Raw genomic sequence first — 16278 nt, 5'->3', positions numbered from 1 at the left:
ATGGGCAAAATCCGAGTTCCGGTACTTGTCGAAGCGCAGCGGGGAGCCGTTGAAGGCCAGGGCCTTGAGCGCCAGGTTGGGCTCCGAACTGCTGCCGTGCGCCGCCGACAGCGCCACCGTCTGCAGCGCCTGCGAGGCCGACATGACCGACAGCGGGGACAGGAGGCTCCGGGCGCTGCCCACGACCAGGAGCGGGGCCCCGGGGCCGCCGGGCTCCCTGGGCGCCGGGCTCGGCCCTTTCTTGTCCTCCTCGGGCCCCTCGCCGCTCTGGTGCTTCTTCACGTGGCGGCTGAAGACGAAAGGGTGCGTGGTCTTGAACAGGCAGTCGGCGCAGCTGAAGGTCTGGCGCGGCGCGTGCTTCAGCTTGCGGTGCAGGTTGAGATTGTCCTTGCGCTTGCAGCTGTAGCTGCACTGGTCACAGTGGAAGGGCCGCTCGCCCGTGTGCACGCGCACGTGCTCGATGAGCTTGTTGGCCGTCTTGGACAGGTAGCCGCACTGGTCGCACTTGTAGTGGTTGCCCAGCCGGTGCTCGCGCGTGTGCGTCTCCAGCTCCAGTTGGTTGGCTTTCACTGCCTGGCAGATCCGGCACTTGTACTCCATCTTGTAGTGGGTCTTGAGGTGGCACTCCATGGCAGCGGGACGGTTGGTGGAATAAATGCAGAATGGGCACCTGTGAGCAGAAGCAAGGCAGGGGTGGCTCAGCCAGGAGGGTTCTGGGACCGTGCCAAGTCTCCCCCGCCTCCTCTCAAACCAGCCTGCCCTGGACCCACCACCCGCTGGTCCCCACGGCCTGCCCAGCCCAGCCCCGCCACCTCTCGGATGGCACCTGTCCTGCCTTCGCTGCTGACAGACAGCACAGTCCCCACTGAATGGGGGGGGGGGGTTCCGCTGGGGTCTGCTCGGCTGGTTCTGGGGCTCCAGGCCGCAACAGCCCAGGCAGAGAGCGAGGAGGAGCAAGTAAGCTGGTGCTCCCTTCCAGCCCCCACCCGGCCCCTGGGGCCCTCCCCGCTCCCATCCCCATGGGACATGGCAGAGGTCTGGCCGTCTTGACCTCCCCGCTAGATGGGAGCAACACAGAGAATCGACTTTTCATGCACCACACCAAGCACACGCAAGAAAGGCCATGAGAGGTTTTAAAGAACAGCTTATAGGGGAGAGCTATCTCCAGCAAACAGAAAGCTACAGGGGTCAGAGTCGTGCTTATTAAACGAGGGTTAGGATGAGAAGGCCTGTGTGTCCCTCCGTGTACGCGGGTGGATGGAGTGTGTGTGCACGCATGGGTGTGTCCAGACATGGACTCTCGGACCGTGCTCCCCTAAAACGCGGGTTCTCCTTCAGGAAAGGGAAGGGAAGACTGCGAGGGGCCGGGGACAAGGAAGCCCACGCAACAGTCCTTCCATTAAGGAGTAGTGAAGAGAAGGACCACCGGCCTCGAGAGCTGGAAGACATTCTCAGGACATTATTGTGCCGCAGAAATACCAGTGATCCAACTGGACAGTGAATTCTCAGCATTTCTGACATTTCAATTTTTTTTTTTTTTTTGGGTGCATTCTCAAGGTTGCTTAAGTGAGTACTTAGCACATGGTAAGCACTCTGGACATACTGAGTCATGCTCTGGGCAGTCTCTACAGATAATTTAGGTAGACTGGGGAAGGGGGGATTCGAGTCCCAGCTCTAGCACTTGATCAGGCCCTAGGTTGATCTCCTAGGACAATGCCTGGGTTTCCTCTGTGGCTCAGATCTTCTGTTCTTTAAGTTACCACCAACTCTGCTGCTGTCAGAGGGGCTTTGAGGAGCGGATCGGGTGTGTGTACAAAAGCTGTGGGGCTTCTGTTTTGGAAGCTGCCAGGCTTGAGTCAAGGGCTTTCGTGACGCTAGGATGCCAGGAGCATGTGTGCTTTCTTTCCAGAGAGAATGCAGACGCCTGAGCGGCCGCCCCAGCTTGGGCTTGGCTCCTGCAGGGAAGGGCCTGGGAGGGGACTGTCCTTAGAGGGTCGGAGAAGTGTTCAGCAGAGCCCAACACAACCAGGTGCCACCGTGCACTGGCTCCTCAGCACCAAGCTCGCTGTTAGCCCTTGAACCTCAGCTCAACAGAAGGGTGCACAGAAATAAAAGCCCATTCCCAGGTCAGGTGCACACACAACCCCTACGCCAAGCTGGGCCTTACCTAGAGGAGTGTGAAACTCATCACTGTCCTGAGCTACGGCAAAAGAAAAATAATAGCATAATCTTATTTGATCTGCATTATGAACAGGATATAGAGTACAAGCAGTTCCATCACAGAAAAGCAACTTAGACATCGGCGGTCTGTTTCATGTTAAGGACGTTTCTGTGACCCGCGGCTCAGTCTTTCTTTCACTGCTCAGGCCAAGTGCTAAGGGGTTTTCCGTGCTCCCATTACTTAAAGACACTTTCTCAGGCAAATGAATTCTATGATATGGCAAAGGAAACAAGATAAAACAAAGACTCACTGCATAGCCAGAAGGCATTATCATTTTTTTTTTCAAAGTATTCTTTGATTTGGTCATCCTAGAACCTAGACTATCACACAGGGGATGGCTGACACCCTGCAGGACATGTGGGACCCCGTGGTTCAGGGGCTTGGGACTGCTTAGGGCCTTGGAAGGTGACTGGCAACGCTACAAATGGCAGGGAGGGCTGTGACGGGGCTATGGGGAAGGCACTGACATATTAGTCCACTCATAGAAAGCAGGGTTTTTTTTTCTTTTTAAATAAAAACACAATTATTTATAAAGGGACAGTGGGATCAAACCTAGTCAAATTCCCACATAAACTCTTCCTAGGCGTTTTCCCATCTGGTTGAATGACTTATAAATGCGCACATCTTTCCTTTATAACCCTATCCATTCCCACCTATGCACCCCCAAAAGTGAATAAAATGGAATCAACATTAGGTGTTGTTCCCTGACCCTTCTGGCTTTGAGGAGGGGGCCCCCATCAGCCAGCACCAAACTGCCCCAACACTCCTCCCTCAGGCCCCTTTGGGCCTTCCCCCTTCCTTACTCATTCACAGAAGGCCAGCCCATTAAATGTCTGGGGGGGGGGGCATTGTAAGTTTTAATGATGAACAGGTTTTGAGACTAAAAGGAACTGGTTTTGAGACTAAAAGAAGCCCCTCCCCCAACAATACTTTTTTTTTTTTAAGTAAAAACTATTCTTTTAACTACATGGTAATTTCAGCTAAAAATGACTACACGTGCTTTGACAACTGTGTCCTTCTGTGGGCCAACTACGTAATATTCTTTCTCATTTCTTCTACACCCAGTGCCTGTGCGCGGGGCCTCTGATTTCAGGATCACTAGGAAGATTAAATTCTTGTAGTGATGGGACATGAATTTCCCGAGGGTGGAAATTATATTTTATTCCTCATGTGCCCTTTAGCGTCCATTATCAAGCTAGACACACGGTACGTTTGATAACAACTGACTGGTCTCACTCAAGGCCAGAGGGCTCCTTGCAAACATTGGTTTAGGGTTGCTCCTTGTCTGGATCTTTCGGGGAGGCGTCGGTATGTCTGCAGGAAGACGTGGTGTTTGCATGAACACCACCGCCTCCTGTCTGAGCGAACTGCCAACGTCCCAGTTTTGAGGAGGTTGGGGTGCTTGTAGTGCTTCCTTAAAAGTAAATATATGGCAGACTGTCTTAACAAAAAAAAGGAAATAGTGAATTGTGCTCACACTGGGTAATGAGTGACACCTGGGGACCCTAACCCCCAAGTCCATTAACATCAAGTCTGACCAAAACTCAAGCAGGGCTGTTTCTGCCCTGAGCCCTGGCGTACTTGGAAAGTGGATTTTTTTTTTAAATGCTCATGTGTGTTGGCTCCTTTGGGACAGTTCTCACTCCATCCAGCTAAATGCAGCACAGCTACCTGACTAACTGCCCTCATACCAAGCTCCCCCTGTCCACGATTTCCCAAAACCTTCAGGGGAGGGATGGGAAGGGGCAGGGAAAAGGGTGTTTAATAACAACGCAATAAAAGGTTCTGTACTTGCTTTCCTTACTTGAGCCCACCGGTGGGGACAGTGTGGCATTTCTTATGCTCCAGCAGCTGTTCAGGGGTCTTCATGAACTTGTGGCACACGTCACACTCAAACATCCGGGTGATGAGGTGAATCTGCAGGTGGCGCTCAAACATGTTCTTCGTCTTGCAGACAAAGTTGCAAAACACGCATTCTAAGCCTGAAAGGGCCAAGGGGCGGGGCAGGAAAGCAGGCGTGGGGTCGAGCTCCTGCCTCCTTCCAACCCCCACATCTCTCCACAGACAGAACTTTCTAGGCATGAAAAGGAGTTCAGTGCTCAGCTTCGGGGTCAATGCCATCACCCTCCCTGTTCTTCCATCCCATAGCTCAATGCAAAGGGAGCCAAAAGACAGCACAACATTTCAGTCATGAACATTACACGGCGTCTTGGGCTTAACATCTATTTTCTAGCGTTGTTCCTTTCCAGGGTTGATTCTCAAGACTCGGTCATCCTAGCATGGGCAGGGGTGGGCAGGCCACGTGTCCACTTCCCCCCTTACCTTTTTCTGGCTTTTCCTCACTGTTCAGTGAGGCCTGGCTCCCGGGCACGACAGAGATGACCAGCAGGTTGTTCCCACCTTTGTTTTTCTGGGAGCCATCGGAGTCATCTTTGCTGTTGGCTGAATCACTCAGAGCTGAGAGGGAGGATGAAGAGGGGCTGTTGGATTCACTGGGGGTCTTCCTGTCTTCCCCTGAAAAATGAGAACAAGCCGGGTCTGTCATGGTGGATGAAACCTTGCTGGGTGGTGGCATTTGTAGGTGGAAGGTCAGTTCTTGGGGGTGGATCATTATCTGGGGGCCCACAGTTTCCAGCTCCCCCACACCACCCTATGGGCTCCTGACCCTAGTGTGGCCCTTGGGACTAAGAGCAGGTGACACTCATCCATTTGCAAGTCTTTAAAAAAAATACTTATTTATGAGAGAGGTTGGGGAAGAGGCAGATATATAAAGAGAATGGGTGCGTCAGGACCTCTAACCACTGCAAACGAATTCCAGGTACATGCGTTTCCTTGTGCATCTGGCTTTATGTGGGTACTGGGGAACATGAAACTCAGGTCTTTAGGCTTCACAGGCAATCGTCATAACCACTGAGCTATCTCTCCAGCCCTGTTTGCAAGTCTTTATTGAGGTCTTACAATAATTAAAACAGAAGGAAAATATCAGCTAAGGTAGCAAACATGTTACCAAAGTCTTGGGAGCTGTGTTACATTTTAAATTAATTGTCTTATTTTATCCTTGCAAAAGCTCCCAGGTGTAGGGGGACTGGGAAGATAAGTCAGCCAGCAAAGGTCCTGCCTCATAAGCATGAGGAACTGAGATTGATCCCAGAACTCACATAAAAATGTTGTATGTACCTGGGCGTGGTGGCGCACGCCTTTAATCCCAGCACCCAGGAGGCAGAGGAAGGAGGATCACTGTAAGTTCAAGGCCACCCTGAGACTGCGTAGTGAATTCCGGTTCAGTCTGGACTAAAGTGAGACACTACATTGAAAAACCAAACCAAACAAATGAAAATGTTGGATGTAGTGGCATGTCCTTACACTCTCAACACTAGGAAGGTGGACACTGAAGGGTCCCTGTGGCCCACTGGTCAGCCAGTCCAGCTTAATTGGCTAGATCCAGGCCAATGAAAGGCCCTATTTCAAATAATGGTGGACAGTGTCCTCTGGTTTCCACACACATGCACATAAGTGTACACACAAGAACACAGATATACACATGCACACACACATCAAAAGCAAATTCTAGGTCTAGGGCTATAGCTCAGTGGGAAAGGAGTATGCTTAGACTGCAGGAGGCCCTGGGTTCAATGCCTAGACAAGCACAGAAGATCTTATCAGGCACTATTGTCACTCCTACTCCACAGATGAGGGAATGGAGACCCAGAGGGAGCAACCTGACGTAGGTCACATAGCTATCAGATCACCATAAGGAGAGGTTTGAGTTGGTCTGGCTCCAGAATCCACACTTGTTAGCACATTGGACTGTCCTTCAAAGCCTGGCACAAAGAATTCAACAATACATTACAATCTACTGTTATGAAACTGTGGTGGTTTGATTCAGGTGCCCTCCATAAATTTAGGTGTTCTGAATGCTAGGTTACCAGCCGATGGAGATTTGGGAATTAACGCCTTCTGTAGGCAGCATATTGTTGGGGGCGGGCTTACAGGTGTTATAGCCAGTTTCCTCTTGCCAGTGTTTGGCACACTCTCATGTTGCTATTGTCTACCTTATGTTGGCCAGACGGTGATATCCACCCTCTGTTCATGCCATTGTTTTCCCCTGCCATTGAGGAGCTTCCCCTCGAGCCTGTAAGCCAAAATAAACCTCTTTTTCCCACAAGCTGCTCTTGGTCAGGTGATTTCTGCCAGCAGTGTGAACCTGACTGCAACAGTAAAGTGGTACCAGGAGTGGGGTTGCTGCTAGACACCTGACTGTGCGGCTTTGGCCTTTTGGAGCTGATTTTTCAAGAGGAATGTAGAGAGATTTGAAACCTTGGCCTAAGAGATGTCTTGTAGTGCTGTAAGTAAAGATTGATGGACTATTCTGGTCAGAGTTGAAAGACCTGAATGCAGTAACTTTGGACTTTGAGGTTTGGCTTATGAGGGTGAGGAAGAACTTTACTTGGACTGGGATAGCAGTTTGTGTGAGGCTTGCTGTTATGCCCATGTCCTGAGAAGTTGTGCAGGGTTGCTTTGCATAGAAATAAACTGGTGTAATCAGAGGGATATGGCACAGAAAAAATGAAATCTTTGGGCCTAAACTACTGCCCATTCACCTACAAATTGTTTGGGAGATTACAACCTTTGACACTGGGACAGCTGATCTGCACTTGGGCAACAGGAAGAATGTAGACTGTTTTGAAGGGGCTTGAGTGCTCAAGGAATGTCCTGTTCTTCAAAATCGGCTTGATTCCCCCCATGGATTAACAAACTGGCACCTACCTGGGACTGTGGAATATAAGAGATGCAAGAAGGAGAGGATCGCTGGGTTTGCAACACGGTCTTATGTTTTGGAAATGGCCATGGGCAGTGTGAAGCAGGTTTGCTGGATGCCTGCATGGAGACCCCATGGAGCCATGAGGATTAACCATGGATTGCAGTGGAGATGCCAGGACCACAAGATTGCTGCTAAGGAAAGCTGCTGGCCCATATGAAGTTTTCCAGGACTGTGAATAGCCTAGCTGGAGGGGTGGAATTGGAATGCCTGAGACTTGTTGCTGGTTAGAATTATCAGACTTGGAGATTTGCCACTGACTAGAGTTGTTGGACTGGAAGCTATAGAATTTGATGTTTGGTTGTTTTTAAATCTTATATTAACTTAATATTCTTTGCTATGTTTGATGCCATCTTTTTCAGTGTGGATGTTTATTCTGTGCCATTATGGGTTTTTTGAGGTTATTTTTTGGTATTATGGCTCAGTTAAAAGATCTTGGACTATGGGGATGTATGAATATCATTGGAATTGATAAAAACCATGGGAACTTTTAAAGTTGGATAAATGCACCACATTTTATATCATGTATAGTTAACAGTTTATGGGGGCCAGGAGTAGAATGTGGTGGTTTGATTCAGGGGTCCCCCATAAACTTAGGTATTCTGAATGCTAGGTTCCCAGCTGATGGAGCTTTGAGAATTAACACTTTCTGAAGGCAGTGTATTTCTGGGGATGGGCTTATGGGTGTTATAGCCAGTTTCCCCTAGCTAGTGTTTGGCACACTCTCCTGTTGCTCATGTTGGCCAGAATGTGATGTCCATCCTTTGCTCATGCCATTGTTTTTCCCTGCCATCATGGAGTTTCCCCCTTGAGCCTGTGAGCCAAAATAAACCTCTTTTTCCCACAAGCTGCTCTAGGTCAGGTGATTTCTACCAGCAGTGTGAACCTGACTGCAACAGAGACCTAAGCCTTCTATTCAACTGGCAGCACCAGCTGGATCTAACATTACTACTAAAACAACTTAAAAAACAAACAGATAAAATGCATCAAACAACAGTTTTTACAATATTGGACATGAGGAAGTAACAGGATTAGTCCATGAGAGACAAGATAAAGGAGGCAAGCCCTGGCTGCTTGGCTTTCTATTTTTTTTTCTGAGTTTTGTCCCCTACTGCAGGTCATGAGGGGGGACCCAGAAGGAACCTTACAGACTCCCCAGTAGAGGAGACAGAGCTGAGGGTCTAGCAGGTCAACATGAACAGATATTACAAAACATAAAGCAGAGAGGAGCCAGCACCACAGAGAAAGGACCCAGAGACCTGTAGGGGTCAGCAGAAGTGAACAGCTACCCAAGCTACTTGAAAACAGCGAGGACAGCTCCTGGTACTCACATAGAGCTGGACCTGTTGTCTGTTTCCAACAGCCAAAGCAAAAAAAAAAAAAAAAAAAATACGTAATTCACAGAGGATGAGGTGGAATACTGAGAAAGGTCTTTTAATTGTGGAAACGGATCAGTGCCTAAAAATCATAGAAATGGGACTACAAGTGATCAAAGTTTCCAAGTAAATGACTATGTCCTAGACAATGGCCAACAACATTCACAGCAGTATGACACTGAACACCTAACATAATAAAAATCACAATATGGACTCTAAACAAAGATTATCACATACACACAGAGATGAGAAATCCAGTTCAACATGGGGAAGAGAACCAACTAACCTAGATCTGGCACAGCTGTTAGAATGTTTAGGGAAAGACATATTTTGTTTCTTTTTAAAAAATTTTTTTTGATTTTTCCAGGTAGGGTCTTGTTTTAGCCCAGGCTAACCTGGAATTCACTATGTGGTTTCAGGCTGGCCTCAAACTCATAGCCATCCTCCCACCTCTGCCTCCCGAGTGCTGGGATTACAGACGTGTGCCACCATCTTGGCGGGGGTGGTGGTGGTGGTGGTGGTGGTGGAAAATAGTAATGGGCACAGCAGGGCCTCTAGCTGCTGCAAATGAACTCCAGAGGCATGTGCCATTTTGTGTATCTGGCATTATATGGGTACTGAGGGAAATGGAACTCAGATTGTTAGGCTTTACAGGCAAGACTCTTAACTGCTGAGCCATCTCTCCAGCCCTATGATTATATTTCACACGTCCAAAGAGTTGAGCAGAGAGACACAGAAGATATGAAAAGGCCCATGTAACCTTTCTATATGTGAAAACTACGATGTCAGAGATAGAAAGATACTGATGGGATCGCTAGCAAATAAGACATAACAGAAGAAAATACCAGTTAATGTGAAGATAACAGCTGTAGAAAACATCTGAAATGAAATAGAAAACAGAATTCCTGCCAAATGAAAAGAGTCATTGAACTGTGGGGCACTTTGGGAAGTTTATTGATTGTTTATCTAGAGATCCTGATTGGTGGTCAGTACATAAAAAGTGTAAGCTAGTTTTGGTGGTGCATGTCTGTAATTCCACCACCCAGGAGGAGAGAGGAGGACTGTTAGTTAAATGTCTGCTTGGGCTACATAGACCTGGTGTCAAGAGAAGAAGAAGAAGAAAGACAACCATATCAAGGAACACAAGGGACATCATCATTAAGTTGCTCAAAGTCAGATTTAAAGAAAAATATCCTAGGCCCAGATATGGTGTCTGATTACTTACAATCTAGCACATGAGAAGCCTGAGGCAGCAGGCTAACGTGATTAAGACCCACTGGGGCTACACACTGTGGCTTGTCTACAAAAATAACAATGAACAAAAAAGAAAGAAAATAAAATCCCAAGAGCAGCTAGAAGAAAAAAGGCAGGTTGTGTGTAAAGGAATGAAAAGTAAGGATGACAGCAGATTTCTCACGGGAAACAACTCACCTGAAAAGACACTGATATGACACCTCTAAAGAACTGAAAGACTGTCGACCTAATTTCATAACCACTGGGAAAACAATACAAAATGCTGACATTAAAAAAGGTAAAATACCTATCCACTAGCTGACTCAAATTATAAAAGCTGTTAAGAGAAGTCCTTGAGATAGAAGGAAAACAACACGAAATGTAGAAATGCATCAGTACAACAGGATGACAAGGGCTGGAAATGGTAAATGCATGGGTAAATGTATGTGTTCTTCTTACAATTTAAGTATCTTTAAAGATAGTAAGTACTATGGCTTAGACAAAAGTAACACTGTGTGTAGTAAGGTTTAGAGTACATCTTTAAGTAGAAATCTGAAAATACCATAAAAGCTGGGAGAGCAGAAATTTAAGTTTAATATTGTGAGGTTCTGCTATCAAAAAGTATGATCAGGGGCTGGAGAGATGGCTTAACGGTTAAGGCGTTTGCCTGCAAAGCCAAAGGATCCTGGTTTGATTCTCCAGGACCCACGTAGGCCAGATGCAGAGGGTGGTGCATACATCTGGAGTTTGTTTGCAGTGGCTGGAAGCCCTAGTGTGCCCATTCTTCCCTTCTCCCTCCCTCTCTCTCGGATAAATAAATAAAATGTTTTTTAAAAAGTAGGATAGGGCTGGAGAGATGGTTTAGTGATTAAGGTGCTTGCCTGTGAAGCCTAAGAACCTATGTTCAATCTCTCTCCAGATCCCATGTAAGCCAGATGCATAATGGTGAGGCAATAGCAAGGTTGCACATCCCCACTAGGTGGTGCAAATATCTGGAGTTCGATTGCAGTGGCTGTGGCTCTGGAGCACCAGTTCTCTCTCTCTCTCTCACTCCTGTTCTCTCTTAAAAAGAACAGTAAGAAAATCACTTCAGATTGTACTGCAGTGCATTTAAAAGGTATCTACAGGACTGGGGTGATGGCCCAGTGAGTGGTTAAGTGATAACTTTCTGATCCTGACAACTCATGTCCTGGAGAGATGGCTCAGAGGTTAAAGGCACTTGCTTGCAATCCTGATGACTGGAGTTCGGATCCCAAGAGCCCAACTAAAGCTGAATTTCAGCAGCACCCATGTTTGTCAGCCCAAATGTGCATATGGCAAAAGGAGAAGGAATCAAGAGAATCCTGAATCTTGCAGGCCAGAGAGTCTGGCATTCACAGTGGTAAAACAACAAAAGAGAATGTGTTTTAAACAATGTGGAAGGCAAGGACAACCTGGAGGTTGTCTTCTGATCTCCACATGCATGCACCCATCCATCTGTCCATCCACCCATCCATGCAAAGAGACACCATGCACACAGATGGAGAATGAGGTCTTGCTCTGGGTGCAGGCAGGTCCGTACTGTGAAGCTGACAATGCTTTCCACACTGACTTGCAGATCCAGTGTAAGCCCACAATATAGATCAGGACAGAAAATGTAGGAAGACTGTGGTTTAGCTCCCTCCAAATGAGCCTACTAAGCAATGAATTCTAGGAGGCAACTTCCTTTATTAAATTAAAGATAAATCAGGGGTAGGGAGATGGCTTAGTGGTTAAGGAGCTTGCCTGTGAAGCCTAAGGACCCATGTTTTGACTCTCTAGATCCCACGTAAGCCAGATGTAGAAGGTGATGCAAACACAACGTTGAACATGTGCACAAGATGGTGTACTCATCTGGAGTTCAATTACTGTGGCTGGAGGGCCTGGTGTGCCAATTCTCTCCTCTCTCTTTCTAGTTCTCTTTCTCTCTCATAAAAAAATTAAAGGTAGCTGGGTGTGGGGTGCACACCTTTGATTCCAGCACTCAGGAGGCAGAGGTAGGAGGATTGCCATGAGTTTGAGGCCACCCTGAGACTACAGAGAGAATTCCAGGTCAGCCTGAGCTAGACCCTACCTCAAAAAACCAAAATAAATAAATAAATAAAATAAAATAAATCAAGGTAAATCATATTATTTATGTATAGGCACAGAAGTCTAGGAGGTAAAAAAGCTTTGTAATGGGCTATGACTACAGCATGAAGTTATCAACATGTTAATTATTTTTTCCTTTATGTCTTCAACATTTTCTTGAGTGGTCATATGTGACTTGTCCAACTAAAGGATATTTTTCTTTTCTTTTTTTTTAAATTTTATTTTTATTTATATATTTGAGAGAGACAGAGAGGCCAGGGCCTCCAGCCACTGCAAACAAACTCCAGACGCGTGCGCCCCCTTGTGCATCTGGCTAATGTGGGTCCTGGGGAATCGAGCCTCGGACCGGGGTCCTAGGCTTCACAGGCAAGTGCTTAATTGCTAAGCCATCTCTCCAGCCCTTTTTTCTTTTCTTTTTTTTAAAAAAGCTTTTTATTGACAGCTTCCAAGATTATAGACAATAAACCATAATTCCCTCCCTACCCTCACTTTCCCCCCACAAACCCGCCATCAATCATATCCCCTCCCCTTCTCAACTAGTGTCTCTTTCATTTTGATGTCATCCTCTTTTCCTGTTGTTAGGAAGACCTTGCATAGGTAGTGCCAGGCACTGTGAAGTCATGGATATCCAGGTTGTGTGTGTGTGTGTGTGTGTGAGACACACACACACACACACACACACGGTTTTATTTTGGTCTGAGTGATTTTGTGCATGCCTGTGTGTAGCATGTGTGATACGTGTGTGTGCACAGATGCAGGTGCCCCATGGGCATGTGTGTGGTAGTAGAGAATGTTGGGGACAGCCCCCCCACACTGCTTAGTCATATACTTCCTTGAGATGGAATCTCTCACTGGTACTGATTCCACAGCTTGCTGTTTTCATGAGCCCCCGCAGTTCTCCTGTCTCTGCTCCCCACATGACTGGGGTTAAGAGGTGCCCGGTCATTTGTAGCTGCTTACGTGCGTGCTGGGAAATGAGCCCTAGGTGTTCTCAGCTCCTCTTAGGCCCTCGGGCTTATATGGAAATCCTTCTTACTCACTGAGCTGCCTCTCCCACCCCTATTGAATTTTTGTTGTTGTTGTTTTGTTTTTCGAGGTAGGGTCTCACTCTAGCTCAGGCTGACATGGAATTCATTATGTAGTCTCAGGGTGGCCTCGAACTCACAGCGATCCTCCTACCTCTGCCTCCCGAGTGCTGGGATTAAAGGTGTGCACCACCACGCCCAGTTCCTATTGAGTTTTGAAGAGAATATACCTAGCATGCAGGAGGCCTTGTGGTCAATCCTGAGAGAGATGACATAGACAGACACACACACAGAGAATATATCCACTTACAATTCCAGTTTTTTTTTTTTTGTTTTTTTTTTTTTTCTGGTTTTTCAAGGTAGGGTCTCAGTCTAGCCCAGGCTGACCTAGAACTCACTATGTAGTCTCAGGGTGGCCTCAAACTCACAGCGATCCTCCTACCTCTGCCTCCCAAGTGCTGGGATTAATGTGTGTGCCACCATGCTTGGCTTTTTCATTTCTAGTCTTGTGAGAACTGAGAACTGCATTTAGGATCCAGGGCGTCCACCCTATAAAATCTCATTCCTTCCAGGCAAGCACCTTAACCACTAAGCTATCTCTCCAGTCCTTGTTCCTTCTGGAACTGAATGTGGCTTTTGGATAGGCAGTGAATGGCCCCAGTCACAGACCATTGGGAAGGAAGTCTAGTAGATACTCTCAGAAAATGAGTCCTCTGTTGGTGCAGGGAAGCGATATGATGGTGAGTATTATTACTGCCAGCCCTTATCGAGCCCAGACACATTCTTGTAGATGGAGTATTTCTGGTGGGTTCCCCAAACCACTGATATGACTTCTCTGACCCTGACTTATACATAGTCTTAGCCCTGACTTATAGATAGTCTCTTTCAGGTAATTCTTTAAAATGCATTTTTGGAACTAAAAGGACCGGTTTTAAAAAGATATTCATGTGCCATGAGGCTTGAAGCATTGGGCAGAACTACCTACATTGATAAATTTAAAAGGTTCCAGTGGCCATACCCGAAGCTGTGACACGGCACAGGGATTCAGCCCAGCTTGCTGGATTTGTAATTGCTAGTCCAGGTGGCCTCTGGCTCCCTCTGCTTTCAGACATCTTTAGCAATGTCTGTGGGGTTCACGTGGGGTGCTCTTGCCTGCCATCTAGACCCATGGCCAACTGTGGTCTGAGTGGTCATTTACCTTGGCATTGAAAAGATCCAAAATTTGGTTCATTTCCCTAGGCTTGTTATAAAATTTTAGTCTATTCATAAACTATAATATCAACAAGCCATTTCCCATGCTATTTTACATACCCACCAGCCCCATGGTTGGCTCTCAAAAATTCATGAAAATATTTGAATTGGTTGTTAAGTGCTAGCAGTATATCATATACCTTGTCACTATACCAGGATGCTATGCCCAGATCTGGAATCCCACATGCTTTCCTCCACAGTGAGCAACTTCTTCCATGTAAATAACATAAATAAGCTAAGGGAGCTCTGAGGGTCAAGAGAGAGCCACATCGGAGCCATCTTCCTGCTTATCACAACACACAGATACAGGCAGATGAGTTTGTATACACACACACACACACACACACACACACACACACACTCTAAATGAACATTTCCTCCTCACACTTGGTGGGCTTTGTCCCAGCTACTGTATATAGCAGTGACTTAGACAAATTCCACACTCTAAGACTATACTTCAACACACATTATATAGCATAAACATTGCTTTATGTAATAACATTACAATAACATAGCTTTTTAAATAAATATTTTTGATTTTTATTTATTTGCAAGAAAGAGGTACATATATATGTATATATATGTATATATATATATATATAGATAGATAGATAGATAGATAGATAGATAGATAGATAGATATGTAGAGAGAGAGAATGGCATGCCAGGGCCTCTAGCCACTGCAAATGAACTCCAGATGCATGGGCCACCTTGTGCACCTGGCTTAAGTGGTTCCTGGGGAATCAAACTTGGGTCCTTTGGCTTTGCAGGCAACCATCTTAACCACTAAGCCATCTCACCAGCACCCCCTCTTTTTCAAGGAAGCATCTTGCTGTAGTTCAGGCTGGCCTGGAATTCACTCTGTAGTCTTAGGATGGCCTCAAACTCAAAGCAATCCTCCTACCTCTGCCTCCCAAGTGCTGGGACTAAAGGCGTGTGCAACCACACTGGGCTACAATAACATAGCTTTTGATGTAGATCTAGATGAAGCAAATTTTGGATCAAATTCAAACAAACACTTCAAAACAGTACTTGATTCCATTTAGTAGTATACCCTCAATTTGAACAGTTAGCTTTTAAAAGGGCTGACAAACAATAGCCTTTGGGCCCACACGAGCTTCTTTGTCTTCTAAACTAAGTTTTATTGGAAGAGGACCATTCATCTGTGTACTGTCTACTAGCACTTTCAAGTTCCAACAGCAGAGCTGAGTCATAATGATGTACCCCACACGACCTGAGAGTCTGAAACATTTATCATGGAGCCAGATGAAAATAGGTTTTGCGGGGCTTGGAATTATCAACAGGGCTTCATTTTAGAGCAGCCGTATAAAAACTACTAAGTTACGAAACAAACTTTTCTTTTTCTTTGGGTTTTTGGTGTGAGTGTAGTGTGGATGCAGATGTGCATGCCCTGAGCTCATGTCATCCGGTCTCCTCTTTTGTTTTCTGCTTCATTTCCTTAAGACAGAGTGTCTCACTGCACCTGGAGCTGCTGTGTATCTTGGTGCCATTGGCTGACCAGCTCTCCTTCCCTGCAGTACTGGAGTGATAGGTGTGTGTGACCATGCCAAGCTTCTTACATGGGTGGTTGGGACTGAATTTGGGCTTCATTCTGGCCCAGCAATTCCTCTTACATGCTGAGCCATCTCCCCAACCTCCCAAAGAAAGTGTTTTTTTTTTTTTTTAAATTAATTTTATTTATTTGTGATAGAGCAGGGGGCCATGGCAGGACCTCCAGCTGCTGCAAATGAACTGCAGATGCACGCGCCACCTTGTGCACCTGGTTTTACGTGGAATGGAATCTGGGTCCTTAGGCTTAGCAGGCAAGTGCCTTAACCACTAAGCCATCTCTCCAGCTGGACAACTCTTTTTTTTATGCATTTCATCCTTGGTTTTCTGTACTAACAAATGAGAATATTCTTCCCTGCAAGCCCAGAGCTCCGTCACCTCAGAGGGAACAAGGTCCTCCCTGTGTGACCTGTAGTAGTTAGGAGAGTACATTTGAGCTGGTTAATTATGAGCATGAAGTTTCCATCTGTGACAAGCGATCCTCAGTCCAACTTCTTCCTGGCCAGTGCGGTTACCCTGGGGTGGGATTGTGGCGGAGGTGGGCTACGGAGAGAGGTGGGAGGGAGATTCATGGACATAAAAGGGTGCAGAGGACTGACGGAGGGTTTAACAGAAAATACAAAAAAAAAAAAAAAAAGTATGTGCAAAGCCAGTGAAAATGGGAGAGGCCGGCCT

At 46.5% G+C, this 16278-nt stretch overlaps 1 protein-coding gene across 7 annotated transcripts in view; it reads right to left on the bottom strand.

The window, feature by feature from the left end:
• Positions 1-423: 423 nt before the first annotated feature.
• Positions 424-16278, bottom strand: part of Znf827 (zinc finger protein 827) — a 233663-nt gene continuing 217808 nt past the window's right edge. Inside the window, exons 12-15 of one of the 7 annotated variants that reach the window (XM_045130860.1) lie at positions 4544-4735; positions 4026-4203; positions 2168-2195; positions 536-670 (exon numbers count right to left, since the gene is read on the bottom strand). In XM_045130860.1, the coding sequence (XP_044986795.1) occupies positions 2168-2195; positions 4026-4203; positions 4544-4735 (398 nt within the window). In that variant the 3' untranslated portion in view covers positions 536-670. Of the gene's footprint in view, positions 671-2167; positions 2201-4012; positions 4204-4543; positions 4736-16278 lie in introns of all 7 variants that reach the window. The other 6 variants (XM_045130861.1, XM_045130864.1, XM_045130863.1 and 3 more) reach the window with 6 other exon arrangements.

This window comes from Jaculus jaculus, chromosome 12, assembly GCF_020740685.1.
Source record: "Jaculus jaculus isolate mJacJac1 chromosome 12, mJacJac1.mat.Y.cur, whole genome shotgun sequence".
NCBI lineage: Eukaryota > Metazoa > Chordata > Mammalia > Rodentia > Dipodidae > Jaculus > Jaculus jaculus.
Note: the sequence above shows the minus strand (reverse complement) of the source record. Positions and strands in the feature narration are given on the sequence as shown.